We start from the raw sequence: 16,904 nt of genomic DNA, 5'->3' as shown, positions 1-16,904 counted from the left end.
TTTTCTTCTCCCCCCCCATCTTTTGTTTGTAAATCATTATCTGTTGTGAGCATACTATATAACTGGCACCAGAGGTATACTAAGGGAGGAGGTGTGGAGAGCCACCCATCCTAGCGGGACTAAGTATTCTATCACTGATGCTGTTTAGAATTGCATGGTGGTAATAAAGGTAGATAGATTTTTAGTAAATTAATCATAAATTCTCTACAACCAAAGCACCCCTTCTTGAAGCACCTGAGTTAAACTTCCTCCACCTAACCCTTGGCATGTCATTGGCTGGTGCTTGGCTAAACACATTGCATGCATTAATGAACTCATTTAATCTCCACTACAGCCCTGTGCAGGTAGGTGTCATGTCTGTTTCCAACGTGAGGAAGCTGGTACAGGGAGGTTCGGTATCTTGCCACAACTACAGAGTGGCAGAACCAGGATTAAATATGTTTATTAATATAGCTTTATCATGAATAGTCTGTCTTAGGCTCCTAAGGTTACCATACCAAGCTTCATCACAGGGGGCATTAGCATACCCTGCATAGCACAGCATGACTACCAGCTCCCACACACAACCGAAATGGACCAGACTCCAGTCTCCAAGGGCCCAAAGCCACACAGACCCCTGGGGAGAGGGTGCACGGGACGCAGTTGCAAGATCAGAGATAGATGAGCTGAAACACAAATTCAAATCTTTATGGAGCTGTTTCTCATCTTTGGAGCCACGATCAAGGGAGATGCCATGTAGCTAGGTCAGCCTTAGAAGAAGGAAGTCGAGAAATAAAGTTAAGAGGCAGGCATGGGGAGGGACTGAGGGCTCCATGGACCTAGACCCACATTTTAAGGACAGGAAAATCCCACCAGAATCGGAATGTTACTGTGGTGCGCGGGTCAGTCTTTGTTCAGAAACTAGTGGCAGTTACCTGCAGAAAGTGGTTTTCTCTGCGGCTCTTACTAATGATCACTAACCTTGATTAAGCTCTGACTCTGGTAGGCCCTATCGTAAACTCCCTGACTTACAAACGTGAAAACATTTGAAGCAGGAGGTTGGGGGACCCTGACCAAAGAACCCCCAGCAAGAACACAGCCAAGCAGGACTCAGACTGCTACCGAGCCCGCCCCTCCCAGCTGCCAGCCACAGCTCCTTAGGAACTCTCCTGTGCCGACACTTCTCTTTCCCCGCCGGGTCTTATAACAGAAGCTGACTACATTTTTTCCAACTTTCAGTCTTGTTTCATCTTACAGTAAGAAGCTGAAATATTTTGTTCTCACCCTGTCAGAACAGATAACAATTATAGATTGAATTCTGCTCTCTGCCCTAAGCTTAGAGAGCTGAGAAAATGAGCAGTGAATCAGGTCATAAAGGATGTAGAGGTGACCAGCACAGCATTTCTAAACCTATGCGGGGGATGGGGGGGGGACATCTTAAGAGTTCCTCTTCCTATTTCCCAATTTGGTGAGTGGCACAAGTCTCTCAGCCTCTCCCACTTGAAACTCCGGTCTTGTCAGCAGGCTTGACAACCTGAATGTCCACAGTGCCAACAGGCCACAGTAAAGGCGGGGAGCGGGGAGGCCTGTCTCCATATACAGGAGGGTAGTAACTCTCAGCTGCGGCAGCTAGTTGCTGATGGCAGTGTAGATCCAGTGTCAAGTGCTCTTGTGACTTTTTAAGAAGTCAGAAATCCCGGGGCGCCTGGGTGGCTCAGTCATTAAGCATCTGCCTTCGGCTCGGGTCATGATCCCAGGGTCCTGGGATGGAGCCCTGAGTCAAGCTCCCTTCTCAGCAGGCAGCCTGCTTCTCTCTCCCTCTCCCACTCCCCCTGCTTGTGTTCCCTCTCTAGCTGTCTCTCTCTCTCTCTCTGCCAAATAAATAAAGCTTTAAAAAAATAAGTCAGAAATCCCTTTTTATGTGAAAATGTAGGATTTTCTTCTTTCAGTGTTGTCAGTTATTTCAATTTTTAAAGCCATATGAGGACCAGATAGCACTCCCAGATTCTCTCATTCATGGACCCCTTGTCTTTGTCCCACGTAGTCCATAGTCACGTCCTGCCAGATGGACCCCAGCACGCCTTCTTCATCCATCCCATTGGTACCAACCTTAGGCCCGCTCTCCCTGTGTCTCATCTACTTTCCTATGAATGGCTGCTTGTCTACTGCTTCTCCTCCTCTAACATCCTTCACAGGCAGTCAGACCCTTTAGTTAAAAGCTGTCTGATTCCTGCCCCACACATCCCTCTATCGCCCACTGAACTAAGTCAGTGCCGTGCAAGGCCTTCCATTCAAGGACATTAATCCACCTGATTGGCTTATCTGACCCTTTATTTTTTAAATTGAGATTTATTGAGATATACTATTGTGTGAGTTTAAGGTGTACAGCGTGTTGATTTGATATACTTCCATATTGCAAAATAACTACTGTAACATTAGCTAGTACCTCTGTTCACACAAGTGAGAACATTTATGATCTACTTTCTTAGTAACTTTCAAGTATGTAATACAATATTGCTAACTATAGTCACCCTGCAGTACATAAGATCCCCAGAACTTACCCATCTTATAACTGAAATTGTGTATCCTTTGATATCTCCCCATTTCCTTCACCCATGCCCCAAGTCGCTGCCAACCACCATTTTACTCTGTTTGCATAGGCTTGGCTTTTTTAGATTCCACATGTAAGTGATATCATACAGTATTTGTCTTTCTCTGTCTGACTTAATTCTCTTAGTGTAATGCCCTCAAGGTGCACCGTGTTGTTGAAAATGGCACTATTTTCTTCTTTCTCATGGAGTGAAGAATATTCCATTCTGTATATATACCACATTTTCTTTATCCATTCATCTGTTGACAGACACTTAGGTTCTTTCCATATATTGGCTATTGTGAATAATGATGCAGTGAATATGGGAGTGCAGATTACTCTTGGAGATCCTGATTTCATTTCCTTTGGCTATAGACCCAGAAGTGGGATTGCTGGACGATGTGATATTTTGAATCTTTTGAGGAACCTCCATACTATTTTCCATAGTATGGAAATGCACCAATTTACATTCCCACCATCAGTGCTCAAGGGTTCCCTTTCCTCCACAATCTTGCCAGAACTTGTTATCTTTTGCCTTTCTGATGATAGCCATTCTGCCTGGCATGAGGTGATATCTCACTCTGGTTTTGTTTTACATTTCCCTGATCATTAGTGATGTAATGTATCTTTTCATGGACTTGTTGGCCATTCGTATGTCTGCTTTAGAATATCTGACCCTTTTAAAACAGATGTCTGTGCTCCAACAGAATATGCAATTTCTTATTTACGTGTCCTTTGCTTTTCTACTCTCTGAGACTTCATTCATGCTGCAGCTCTCATTGAGAATGAGTAAACACCTCCCCCCTACATGCATACACTGGGACTACCAACATGGCCAGTGCTTTGCAAAATATTATGTTGTGCAGTACTGAATAAAACAGACATGGTTTTTGCCCTTTTGGAAACTACAGAAAAAGCCCCTGTTAAAATGCTCTAAGGACACCTCAAATGAAGGCTTCTCTGATTCCTCCAGATGGGACTTCTCCCTCTAGTGAACATCAGTAGCTTTTGTTCATAACTGTGTCCCACCTAACTATAGGTCAAGGCAGTGAGGGTATTATTTGAGCTTTGGCCTTGGCCCACACACACATGGTGAGCTCCTTGAAGGCTAGTACTGTACCTTATTCTATTTTGCCTGGTACACTGATAGCTAATAATTATTGGCTGATGAGTGGGGGAATCTCCTGATAGAAGAAGTGGTCCAGGCAGAATGCTGGTCATATGTCATCTTCAGGTGTCTGCAAGTGGAAGAGCCGCTTGGAGTGCGTGTGGAAAGAGTTAAGATGACAGAGTGTCAAAGTTGGTCGTGAAGTAGGTGATGATAGGGCATAAAGATAGACTGATTTGGAGTTTAAAAATGAAGTTTTTGAACAGAATGAAGCCAAAAAATAATCTCCATTTTAACCACCCTCATATGTAGAAGTGGTGTATCACCTTTAAATGGGACGGGAGTTTATTCTCTATTCAGCTCAGTAACTTATAATTATCAAGTATCTTTTTTCTCTCTTTAGTAACAAAAGTAAGATACAAATGCAGGTTTGTCTGCTAAGGCCTTTTTTAAAAAAAAAAAAAGATTTATTTATTTAGAGAGAGGATGAACGAGGGGGAGGGGCAGAGGAAGAGGGAAAAGCAGACCCTCGGCAGAGCAGGGAGCCCGAGGCGGGGCTCGATCCCAGGACCCCGGGATCATGACCTGAGTCAAACGCAGACGCTTAACCGACTGAGCCACCCAGGCGCCCTGACCCTTCGTATTTCCTCTGGTCAGCCCCTCACAGGGATCGTTCTACAACACAGAGCTGCCCTTGTCATTTTCCTGCTGTTCTGCTCGAGTGGCTGCAGGACAAAGGCGTTCTCTGAACGTGTGTGGGGGGCTTACGGTCCGGTCCCCGATCTTCCCTTGCTGCTGTCCATCCTCATCCCCCTCCTTCCTTAAAACGCTGCGTTATGCCCATCATTTCCTCCCTAGGACCCACTGCTCTTGACTGGTGCCCAGTGGAGGGATCACGGAGAGAGTGCACGTTAGGCAGAGTAGGTGGGGACCCAGGGTTTTGAGCATGGCAGGGCAATGTCGTGTGAGCCGAAGGGAAGGCGGCGTTGACGGGTGTGCTGTCACTTCTTTTGTAGTGCAGAAAGCACACAACGGGGAATGCCCTTTTGGTCAAGAGGTGGTGGGGAAGGGCAGAGAGTAGAGGAGGCAGAGGTCTGGGCAAGGGAGACGGTGTTCCTAGGCTCTCCCACTGCGGTTTTTAGAATGATGAGGGAATAGGAGTTATCTGTTGGTTTTTCTCTTGCGTTTGTTTTTACTAAGAAATTAAATTGATCAAATTATATTACTGTAAGTGAGGAATACACTGATTTGTAAGGAATACATTTATTCCTGTCTTTTAAGCTTATTTCCTCTACAGGAAGAGATTTAAATGACTTGGATGAGGCTGGGCTAGGATGTTGAACTTTAATCTTCCACTATGCACAGCACATGTATTACCTTATTGGCTCCTCTCTCTGACTGCAGATGAAAGCCAGCAAAGAGAGTCACAGAGAATGAGTAAAAGAAATACATGAGCAAACTATAAGAAGGAAGAGTAGCAAATGTATTTTAAATAATTAAGTTAAGGGGCACCTGGGTGACGCAGTCGGTTAAACATCTGATTCTTGATTTTGGCTCAGGCCACGATCTCAAGGGTTGTGAGATGGAGCCCTGCATCGGGCTGTGCGCCCTGCTTAAGATTCTCCCCTCCCCCCTGCTCACACTCTCTGTTGCTCTCTCTCTCTCTCTCTCAAAAAAAAAAAAAAAAAGAATCTAAAACTTAATATGGAGATTAAAATAAAATGGTTCCCATGAAGAAAAGAATGTAGAACAGAAGAACACATTTAAAGAAAAAAAGACCTAGCACTGATGTGACCAAGGGTTATTTTGTTGTTTATTTTAAAATAATGCCTTCCTAAGAAAATGAAATTAAGAAAAATAACATCTTCCTTTTCATATTGCCTTTTGTGAGAGATAGTCACAGCATATGGCTCTGTTTGGTAAAAAGGGTGTGAATGTGTATTAGAATTGGGTCAAATTTTGCCTCAGTGTAAGGTACGTTGTTAGATCAGCAAGACGGATACTTTTTAAAATTACATGTGACAGTAAGTAGTAAAAAAAAAATTTTTTTTTAAACACCAGATTGGTATTTTAAAGTAACACTGAATTCTTGCGAGAACTTTCCTTTTTGGAAGTAATAAAGATAGAATTACCATAATAATAGTAGGAGTATATGGTCATTGGAGTCTACATAACTTCGTTCACCTCCTTGGACCCTGCATTACTTGAGGCTCTTGGAAGGTTTGCCCCTTGCTTCTCATCTGGACTCAGAGCATTATCCTTGCAGAGCCTTGTTTTAAGTGGACTGTGAAAGACAGGCTGTTTTCCATTCTAAGGGGGAGATTACGGACTTGTGGTCACTTTAGACACAAAGGAGTTTGGATTTAACTATAAATGTAATAGGTTAATTATTTTTAACCCAACAAGTATTGCTTTAGAACTGACTCTCCAGAACTTTTAATACAAGGGCATACAAAACTGGGGTACAGAGCCTGGCCCAGGAAGTATCTGATTAGGATCACCAATCTGCAGGAGAGGAGCAGGGCTGACACAGCCTATAAAGTTGGAAGAAGAAAGGACAAAAAGAGTAGATTCATTTCAGAAATAGAGCTTTGCAGTAGCATAAGGCAAAGGAATCTAAATGGCTGACTTGCAGCAGGTTAAAAGAAATCTTCAGCTATAGCTTGGGGTGGGTGGCCTCCTTTCATCTCTGTGGAACCTGATCGGAGTCTGGCTAATCCTTCAAAGTGGAAACTTCCTGCTCCTGGGGTTGGTTAGACCTGAAACTCTGCTCTACAGTCTGAAGGAGACACATGCTATTTCGCAAATAAAATTTACCTTTGAACCAACCTATTTAAAGATGTGGAACTTAAGTAGTTAGAGAAGTCGGTGTGACTAAAAAAATACGGTCATGAGACTAGCAGTGTTAAAGACAAAGCTTTTTATCAGAGAAACCCAGTCTCTTTGACCCGGCGTCGGTCTGTCATGGGACACCAGGATAAACTAAGATGAGGTGGAACCCCAACCCCTTTGTCTAGGGCACAGGTTGTCCGTTTAGTGGGCGATTACTTGATTAGCCATACAGCCCTTGCTCGTGGACCCAAGAGAATGTTAAGCAGTTTCCAGAAGCTCTCTGGCCCTTCTGTGAACGCATTCATTTTATCTCCAGCCTGAATTCTCCCTGGCTGCTCCCATGCTCAGGTCCCACCACCTGCTGGACATCTCCAACAGGATGCCTCCTCAAACCCACGAGACCTCACCCATCGCCCCCACCCATGCCCCACGTGGGCTCTGCCTCCCTGAACTGCAAAGCCTCTTCTCCAGTGGGAACGCCAGAGCTGTTGATGACATTTCCTCTCTGCACCTCTCTCAAGTCAATCAGCCCCTCAGCCCTGCTAACTCCATCTCAGACAGCTTTGTTCGGTACCTTAGTCCCTTGAAGGACTGAGCCCTGCCCAGCCTCCATTCTCTGCCAATGCCATCTCTTACAACTGGAAAGCCTTCTCCTGAAGACCTGCCTACCTATCAAGATGCTATTCCTTGAAACAGGTGCATTTTAAAATGCCACATCCCCCAGTTAGAATCAGTCCCCTCTGGTATGCCACAGCATAGGCATACAGCAAGGGGGCAATGGATGAACAGTTGTTGAAATGCAGATATATGTTCCTGTAGAGAGATTCTGGCTGCATGCAGCAGCTTCAGGTCCGCTGGAGCCAACCGTACCCTCAACACAAATGCAGGAAAAACTGGAGACCGTTAGTCCTTGGTTATAGGAAAGCAGATACATGTACCATTCAACCTGCTCTCGTTTTTATCACTAGGTAGAAAAGGTTTGTTTATCGCTGTTGTTTTAATGAACTATAGATGTATCATACTTCCACAATGAATGTATTTCTGCAAGAACATTTAAGTGCTGAGCAGCACAGATTTTTAGCACTTTTTACTGAATAGCTGTGTTGAAGGGGATTGGGCACACAGCAGACGCTAGTGTTAGCCCCCACAAAACAACGAAATTGAAAGGTGGCTGTTACTGTCTCTAGTTTTCTAGTTGTAAAGCTTCATAGTGTGCAGAAAAGCTATTTCAGTCTCAGAAGAGATTCATTTACAATGTTCAAGGAGTTCTTTTGAAAGTGAAAATGCATTTGCTTAGACTAACAAGGGGGACTAGAGTATAATCTATTTTGAATTACTGTGAAAAGTGAAATACTTGATAAAATTACTCTCAAGTATTTTAAATTGATCTCCTTTTCTCAAGGTTAATTTGGCTAAGACTGAGGCATCTTGGAAGCTTAAAAATTAAAAAGTGATTTTAATTTTTGATTAATTCACTGGTATGCAGGAAGTAGTATATACGTTTTAACTACAGTATTAACATTTGAGTACTTAGTAGGTGCTAAGCACTGTTTCAAGTACATTCTGTCTATGGACTTAATCGTTTCCTACATATTATCATAATCTTCCATTTACTTTCCATCTTTCGTTTGGGGTCGGTATGTGGTTTAGTGCCCCCTTCTTCAGTAGGAGGTCCACTAAGGCAAGATTCAGAAGTCCTGGGGCACCCAGGTGGCTCTGTCGATTAAGGGTCCGACTCTTGATTTCAGCTCAGGTCATGATCTCAGGGTCCTGGGGTGGAGGCCCGCATTGGGCTCCGTGCTCGGCGTGGAGTCTGCCTGAGGATTCTCTCTCCCTCTCCCCGCTTCCTGTGGGCATAGGCACGCACACACCTGCTCTCTCTCTCACAAATAAATAAATCTTAAAAAAAAAAATCAGAAGTCTTAATCCTTCCTTACAACGGTCGTGAAACCCTAGTCAAACCACTTTAACCTCTCTGAGGTCTGTAAAATGATAGGATGGATCAGCTTCTCTCTCTGAGGTCCTTAATCTCCATAATTTTATGAATATTTCACAAATGTGTAATTTAAAGGTCATTTAAGCGTTTCTGACCTTTTGTATTATGAAATGTACCTCCGTAAAATACATACTACGTATATTTATAGATTAATGAATAATGCTAAATAAAATAACCATTTAGGTACCACCCAGGCCAAGAAATAGATTATATCCGCCTTCCAGAATGTGGCCTTGTGCCCCATCCCCATTCACAAACTTTTCCTTCTAGAGGTAACCTTTAGTCCATCTTCTGTGATAAACATTTCTTTGCTTTTCTTTATTGTTTTACTACCTTTAAATCTCTTTACTATCTTTACTACCTTGTGAATCCCTAAATTAAATAGTACTGCCCGTGTTTGAACTTTACCTGGTGAAACCATATTATATGTATCCTTTTGTGATTTGCTTCTTACTATATTGTTTGTGACAGTCCTGCATGTTGATGCTTGTTGTCATTTGTTCACTGTGCTCTCCGGTCTATGGATCCATTCTGCTGTCAGTGGGAATTGGGGTTGATTCTAATTGGGATGTGTTGTGAAACTCGTAGTGGATCATTGTGTACGCTTCCAACTGTATTAAACAATGCCAAACTCTTTTCCAGAGTCCTCCTCCTCCGTCAGCAATTAAAGAGCATTCTGATTATGTCACATCTAACACTTTCTATCTTTAGACTTTTTTAACCAGCTCATAGGCATTTTTGTAAAAGCTTTAATCACTCAGTTTTGTTTCTGACCACAGCTTGTCTCATCCCCGTGAAACAGTCTCCCGTGAACAAGAAAGTCATCATCATCTTAGAGAATTTGGAAAAATCTTCATTGTCTGAGTTACTGGGGGACTTTCTGGCACCTTTGGAAAACCGCAGCACCGAAAGCCCCTGGACTTTGCAAAAAGGTAAAGAGAGTGGCAAGAGCCTGCCCAGAGTAGGAGTTGTCCTTCCTGTTCCTCTTTCTTAGGCTTGTTGGACTTCGCATTTGTCTCTTCGCATGGCTTGCTGAGGTTGGGCCGTTGCTTTTGGTTTGTTTTAGGAAATGGACCATCTGAATGTTACTACTTTCACAAGAACTGCTTTCTGATGGGAACTGTTACCAAGGCCTGCCTCCAGGGCTCTGACTTGCTGGTGCAGCAGCATTTCCGCTGGGTTCAGCTGCGGTGGGACGGTGAGCCCATGCAGGGACTGCTGCAGAGGTTCTTAAGAAGGAAAGCAGTCAGTAAGGTAACAAAGGCAGCCTCTTGCCAGGGGGAGGGGCCGGAGCGTCAGGGGGCCCTGGGCTGGAAGTTCTACCACATACTGACCGGTGCAGCCTCGCGCAAGGGCAATTTTTAGATAACCCGGAGTTAAAGAAGATGACGCATATAAAACCTGCAACAGTTTCTGGACTATGTTAAGTATTAAAAAAGAAAGAAAGAAAAGCAAATAGGTTTTACTCCAAATAGGTTTTACAGTCATTAACTGTTCTTGACGAGGAGTCTCTCCAGGTTCTAAATGCTATAGAAGGCTATCTCCGAAAACTAAACACTCGTCGTCTCAGGAATGGCTACTGCTTTCTCAGGGCCTTCAAAACCTTATCCATCCACTCAAGCTAGTTTTAACGTATGACTGACACTGCGCTAGAGTAAATATTAAAAAGTCACAGGGAAGATTAAAGTTCCCTAGCTTTTACCATGTTTTCAAGCGTGATTATAATTCCCGGCAATTATTTTGGAATAAAATATTCTCTATCCTCCCAAACAACAAAATTAGTGCTGACCAAGCCTAGTACATTGCTATTTAATTAATATTCTTAAGTCAAGCTAGGATCTCAGTGTTGAGATTGACTGGAAACATTAGAGCTTGAGTTAATTAAGACTTTGTCCCTTAATCCAGCACCACAGGCCACATTTGGAGGGGGCAGTGTCTTCTATCACCATATTTTAAGCTGTAAAGAACACAACACCCGCTATGCTATCTACTTCACAAAAAGGCATTTTTTTCCTCACATAACCAGTGTCTTGTGGTAGGTGTTGCTGACACCTGTTCACTTCCATGATGTCAGGTCCTGGGTCTGGAGGAAGTCTCCTGAGCTCCCCTCAAGATTGCAGGATGTCAGCAGGGCCTCAGGCACCACACCCACACCCAGTCATGTCAAAGGGGGGGAACCTGGATGCTACTACCGGGGAAAGAGCTTAGGCCTTCTCAATCTCCTTATCAGGGAGGAAAACATCTTTTTCTGAAACGTCCAGAAACAGAAGACTTTTCCTGTTTCATTAATCAGAACTGGTTTTGTGCCCACCCTGTTGCCCCAGATCGTGGCTAGACTTACCTTCCCAAGACGGAAGCTCTCCCCCCAAGTACTTGAACAAAATTCTTTGTCTGTGCGTGCATTTGTGGGTGGGGGATCAGGGGAGGAGAGTGGGGAGAAATAATGGAGTGGGAATGGTTTTGGTAATTCAGTAAACTATGCTTGCCACTAGTGCTGTGAGTTAGTATCGGAAATTCCTAATTTAATCAGAGAAATCATCTACCCCAAGCTCTGTTAAAATCCGCGGGCTGGTAATAAATACATGCTTTTGACCAAAGCTAGGCCATCATATCATGTCCACCAGTAAGAAGAAAAGTGAGGTAATGACAGTTGTAGGTGTGTAGCTTTGCAAATTACTGATGCTTCCATTAATGTTACTCATATTTAAATTTCTTTGCCAAAAAAAAATTCACATAAATAATCACAAAAGATACTAGTTTTTTTCCTTAAAAACTTTTTTTTCTAAGAGCAGTTTTAGGTTACATTAAAAATGAGAGGAAGGTACCCAGATTCCCCACATACCCCCTGCTTCCATACATGCATAGTGTCTAGCACTCACCAGAATGGTACATTTTTTTTCACCAAGGATGAACCTACATTGATAAATCATAATCACCCAAAGTCCATAGTTTACCTAAGGGAAAAATATGGAAGGCCTCATGAATTTGCATGTTATCCTCTGAAAAGTCCCAGTTTTATTCTGTAGATGTGGCACTATTTCAGGTAAAATGGACCTCTCCCACATCCAGCTCACTGGTACACATAGTTTGTAAAGGATTTATTTTACTTCCCCACTGTGTTTGAGAATGGGAATGTGGGGTGTGCTGTGAAGAATAGGAAGAGGGAGGGATAATACCTTTCGCTTACCAAGAGTCACTTCAAGTAGGTTAATAAAACAGGTTCCTTGGGTACGTGTGCAATGGGAAATCTTGTAAGTGTTTAACAGAACCAAATCTTTGGGGAGGGGGTACTTAGACATACACTGGCCCTTGATCACAATTTCTTCCTCCAATTCCTGAAAGGAATATTAAGTCAAGAGGCCTTTCAGGATAATACCAGGCATCCTACTGGTATGTATTTAATAAACAATAATTGTAAATTTTATTAAGAAGAAGTAAATATTCAACTATCATTAATTGTAGTACATGATCTCATTCCTGCAGGAAGAGTATCAGAGAAATACAACTGTTCCTCTTTTGAAGAGAAGGGAAATTGTAAGAGCTCCCAAGGCCTCATGTAACACAGTAATACCGTTTTAACAGAGCTGCTAGGATTGCTGAACCACTCTTTCATTTTGACTTGGCCAAATTATATTCCTTCAAGTAGGACATACCCATATTCATAAACTATCCCCAGTCTTAGTATCATAATAACTTGGTAAAACCAAGATTTATAGGAATCCCTTTCTTCTAAAGTACTGAGTTAACTGCTGTATCTGACTTCTAAATAATTGAAGGATATTTCTCCTAATACTAAGGAAATCTTTGTCCTTTTGTGAACCCTCTATACTAATAAAAGGGGACTTGATTTTGTAGAACATAATTCTAAAAAGAATTGCTGCCATCAAACCATGTATATTACATACTATTATTTAAAATTTGCGTGTTTAAAAATTTGAAAACAAATTTCTTTATGCCAGCAGAGTTCTGTACATTTTGGTGAAGTTAGCATTTTAGTTGAGACCTTCCTCCTAAGGAAATTAAAATTAATACAAAGTGAACATGCCACAGATCTAGATGGATCATCTTGTCTCTTAACCAAATATTGTTTCATGAAATCAAAATCCTTTTTTAACACCTACTTACTGTGTGCAAAGCCCTGTGAAGTACTCTGTATGCATGTGGATAATAATTTCTACCAGAACTTACAGTTAAGAATTTGTGTAAGGTTTCCTAGTCTTCTTACTGCTCTTTTGTGTCTGAACGCTTTCATTTCACGTAATAAGCTACAGATCTGTATCTCATGGAACACACTTAATAGTATTAGCTGTCCCTCCTTCAGCCGCGTCAGGTGGATCAGATTCAGCTATGTTTTTGTTTTACAGTTTTTAAATGTTTGTATTTTTCATTTTTGAACGGTTAAAAACAAAAGAAGCACTGTTCTAAGCCACGCCCCACGTCCGGCCTCTCTGTCTCCATAGTTCAGAGGTCAGGTGCCCTCCCCCTGTGATCCCGTGTGCAAGACCGTCGACTGGGCCCTGGCCGTCTGGCGCCAGCTCAACTCCTGCCTGGCCCGCTTGGGCGCACCGGAAGCACTTCTCGGGCCCAAATATTTCCTGTCTTGTCCTGTGGTCCCAGGACATGCCCAAGCGACAGTGAAGTAAGTGCTACTTCTCCTTACTTACCTATTTAAAATAGAGCCGTGGCCGAGGAGCTCTGCACTCCCCATCGGAGGACGACCATGACTCATCTGCTGTTAAGTAGCTCCTAAGGAAACTTTTTACTGAGAACTAGTAAGTAGCAGTTTCCAGCTGTTACAAAAGTCTCCACAATGTCCTGTTCAACAGGCAGTGCGGTGTGTCTCCTGGGAAAGGCCTACATGAGAAATTCATCGAGGATCTTATAACCCAAAACGAAAGCTTACATTCTGTTGATGAATTAAAAAGCTGCTTCCTTGGGTCGCCTGGATGGCTCAGTTGGTTAAGTGTCCGACTCTTGATTTCAGCTCAGGTCATGATCTCAGGTTCATGAGCTCGAACCCCATGTGCTGGGTGTGGAGGCTGCTAAAAATTCTCTTTCCCTCTGCCCCTCCCCCCACTCTCTCAAAAAAAGAAAAAGCTTCCTCCTTTATTAATGATACTTAAATACTGTGTTTTCCTTTGTAAGAGCTTATGAGAATAGACATATTAACAATAAAGTTAATGAAATAGAAAATCAAGAGGAAAAAAATGTATCACCATCCAGCTTAGTAAGGTTCTGTGATTAACTGTTAGCATCGATTCTGTACTTTCTGGCATCCTGGGCAGAAATCCATTTTGGAAAGCAGGGCATACAAATAATCTATCTCCTCTATTGTAACAAATGGTCAATTTCAAAACAGCTAATTGGGGGAAAGGAAGAATTAAAATAATAAAATGTATACAGCGTTTTCTTGCTGAATAGCAGAGATACATTTATTCGTGTAATCACCTTTTTTTCATCAGTATTACAATTAACTTTAAGCCTTTTTCACATCCAGAGTCTCAAGATTCTTAGGAGCTAATCTGGGCCTTTCCTATCATTGCCAACAACTACAGGGACTCTGCTGTGAGATGTGCACGCTACTTGCAAGCTAACAAGTTCGGCTGCCGCAAGCGCGTGACACTAGGTCAGAAGCCAAGGACTTCAGCCCTCAGAGCGCAGCCCCAGCCTGCGCCTCACCTGTGCAGTGGCTCTCCCGGCGTCTCAAGCCCCGGGGGGGGGCGGGGGGTGACTGACAGTGGCCCATGGATCCCAGCTCCCGAACTTGGAGCTTGAGAATCCCCCAGGCTCCTAAAGGGGGGTGCTAGCAAATCTGCCCACCTTTTGCCCTGGAAGGAAACACCACTTTCATTATCCTAGTAAGGAAACAAATCTGCCTTCTCCAGAAGGAGACCCTGTCTGTCTCTTCCAAGGCTGTTTGCCATACTAACAAACATCCTTGAAAAGAGAGCTGAGAACCAAAGTGGACACTCGACGTGCAGACATGCCATGGAGGATTGTCTCCCAACAGCCATGTTCAGGAAGCACTATTTTTTTTTTTTTTTTAAACCAAAGCTTACCATCTTTACCCCTTAATATGTTTAGGAGTACTTGCACAGGTCTGACACCTGGTACAGAACACCAGATTCTTGTCTTTATTCCCCTCTTAGTTTTTTTTTTTTCTCTTGAATTACATATCATTAGACATTAACAGAGAAGCTTAAAATACACAGATGCTTGATACCTGGGCAAAAGTTCTAACAGTCTTGAAAGGCTTACGCCAATATCTAATAGCTTTGAAAACTTCATTATACCGGGAATGTGGTTTAGCTTCTACAGCCTTGAAACAAGTGTTTTTTAAATGTTGCAACAAAGGAATTTCAGTTGCTATTGGATGCCCCAACCTTGGGTGAAGTCCCACTGCTACAGCTGTTACTACAGAGTCCATCTGGGGAGACAGCTGGTGACCCCATCCCCGCTCTGCAGAGCTAAGCCCACCCACGTGCAAACACTGAGCCTTGGCCTTGGGGTGGAAAGATTTAATTTGCCACTGAGTACAAGATCTACCCCAATTTCAGAAATATTAAAATATATGTATCTTATTAAGGACATATGGCAAATAAGTTTAAGCTATTTAGACATCGATTTCCAGGAAATCTTTTTTCTAGACTTCCGCCTGTAAATTTACTTTCCCTTCCATGTATTTTATTTATGCATTCAGTCAACACACACTTAAGCATTGGTTCCTGCTCTCAGTAATCTTAGAAGGTAAAAGGAAAGAGACATGTAAACACTTTCATTTGCAAAACATTGTACTTTTGAGGCAAAGTCAAATATCTTTGACATTGGATAATTTCACTTTTTTAAAAAATATTTTATTTGAAAGAGAGAGTACAAGCAGGGGGAGCAGCAGAGGGAGAGGGAAAGGGAGAAGCAAACTCCCCGCTGAGCAGGGAGCCTGATGCGGGGCTTGATCCCGAGACCCAGGGATCACGACCTGAGCCAAAGGCAGCCGCCTGACTGACTGAACCACCCAGGTGCCCCAATTTCACTTATTTCAAAACTACCTAGGAAAGTTAGCCTATCTGTAGAAACACTTAATGTTTTTTTCCATGCTCTTCAAACCTGTCCTTCGTGGTATGGTGTGTAATCTGTGACCGGGCCTCACTGCCAACTGCCCTTCTCTTGCAAGGTGGATGGCTAAGCTGTGGAATGCTATCATTGCACCCAGAGTTCAAGAAGCAATATTGTCAAGAGCCTCCGTGAGAAGACAGCCGGGCCTGGGGCTGACAACTGCTAGAAACCACCCGAGCCAAGGACAGCAGGCTGTGGTTAAAGCTGCTCTCAGCATCTTGCTCAATAAAGCTGTGCTGCATGGCTGTCCCCTCCAGAGAGCAGGTATGCCGGTTGGTGCTGGGAGGGGAGGGGAGGAAATTCATTCTTACATAATACTTGTTTGAATTCATTATAAGGGAGCTCTTCTTTCTCTCTTCGGAAGTAAAGAAATTATCTCGACCTTAATGTACATTTGACACCATTGTCCCAGAACTTCTTAAATTTTTTTTTAGTCTTTCCTCCTAAGAATTTTTTTATTTAAATTCAATTAACAAATAAGGTATTATTAGTTTCAGATGTAGAGTTCAGTGATTCATCAGTCTTACATAACACCCAGTGCTCATGACATCAAATGCCCTCCTTAACGTCCATCACCCAGTTACCCCATGCCCCCACCTCCTTCCCCTCCAGCAACTCTTGTTTCCTATGGTTAAGAGTCTCTTATGGTTTGTCCGATTTCATCTTTTATTTTTTCCTCTCTTCCCCTATGATCCTCTGTTTTACAAATTCCACACAGAAGTAAGATCATATGAGAACTCTTTTTAAATTATTGGCTCAGTAATTCCAGATCTCCCAAGTAAAATTTGCTGGGTCACAACACCCCTGCTTGGGTATTAAGCACAGCCATGATTTTGAAGAATATTTTTTGGAGAATTGCAATTGTTATATTTTACTTGACTATGAAACGCAGGCTCACTGCCTTCTTTTTGGCAAAACATGATTTGTGTTGTTTCAGAGCTGGACCAGCACACAGCTGATTTCAAAGGAGGAGGTTTCCCATTATCTATAGTCTCAAGTTACAACAGTTGTAGCAAAAAGAAAGGAGAGAGTGGTGCCTGGAGAAAAGTGAGCACCAGTCCTCGCAAGAAGTCTGGCCGCTTCTCTCCTCCGTCCTGGAGTAAGCCAGGCCTAAGCGAGGAAGGTAAGTGAGGCGGCCATGCTGCCTGGAGGCACGTGGGCACTCAGGCTCTGCTTTCGGAGTGCGAGTGTGCTTTTACTTTTCTCACTATGCATTCAACAAAGTTGAGGTTTTCAATGCATATTCTCAGGGAATGAACAGGGGGTAGTAGGTACATTTCCGAAAA

The 16,904-nt window shown here is 43.0% G+C and overlaps 1 protein-coding gene across 8 annotated transcripts in view; it reads left to right on the top strand.

Moving 5' to 3' along the window:
• The window catches only part of CTTNBP2 (cortactin binding protein 2), a 151,026-nt gene that overhangs the window by 124,116 nt on the left and 10,006 nt on the right, over positions 1-16,904 (top strand). For all 8 annotated transcript variants that reach the window (XM_027573508.2, XM_035723254.1, XM_027573512.2 and 5 more), the window contains 5 exons: positions 9,285-9,437; positions 9,572-9,759; positions 12,966-13,144; positions 15,677-15,882; positions 16,556-16,741. In XM_027573508.2, coding sequence (XP_027429309.2) covers positions 9,285-9,437; positions 9,572-9,759; positions 12,966-13,144; positions 15,677-15,882; positions 16,556-16,741 — 912 coding nt within the window. The remainder of the gene's footprint in view (positions 1-9,284; positions 9,438-9,571; positions 9,760-12,965; positions 13,145-15,676; positions 15,883-16,555; positions 16,742-16,904) is intronic.

The sequence above is a fragment of the Zalophus californianus genome, chromosome 12 (assembly GCF_009762305.2).
Source record: "Zalophus californianus isolate mZalCal1 chromosome 12, mZalCal1.pri.v2, whole genome shotgun sequence".
NCBI lineage: Eukaryota > Metazoa > Chordata > Mammalia > Carnivora > Otariidae > Zalophus > Zalophus californianus.
The sequence above is the reverse complement of the archived record's forward strand: the minus strand, read 5'-3'. Positions and strand labels throughout refer to the sequence as shown.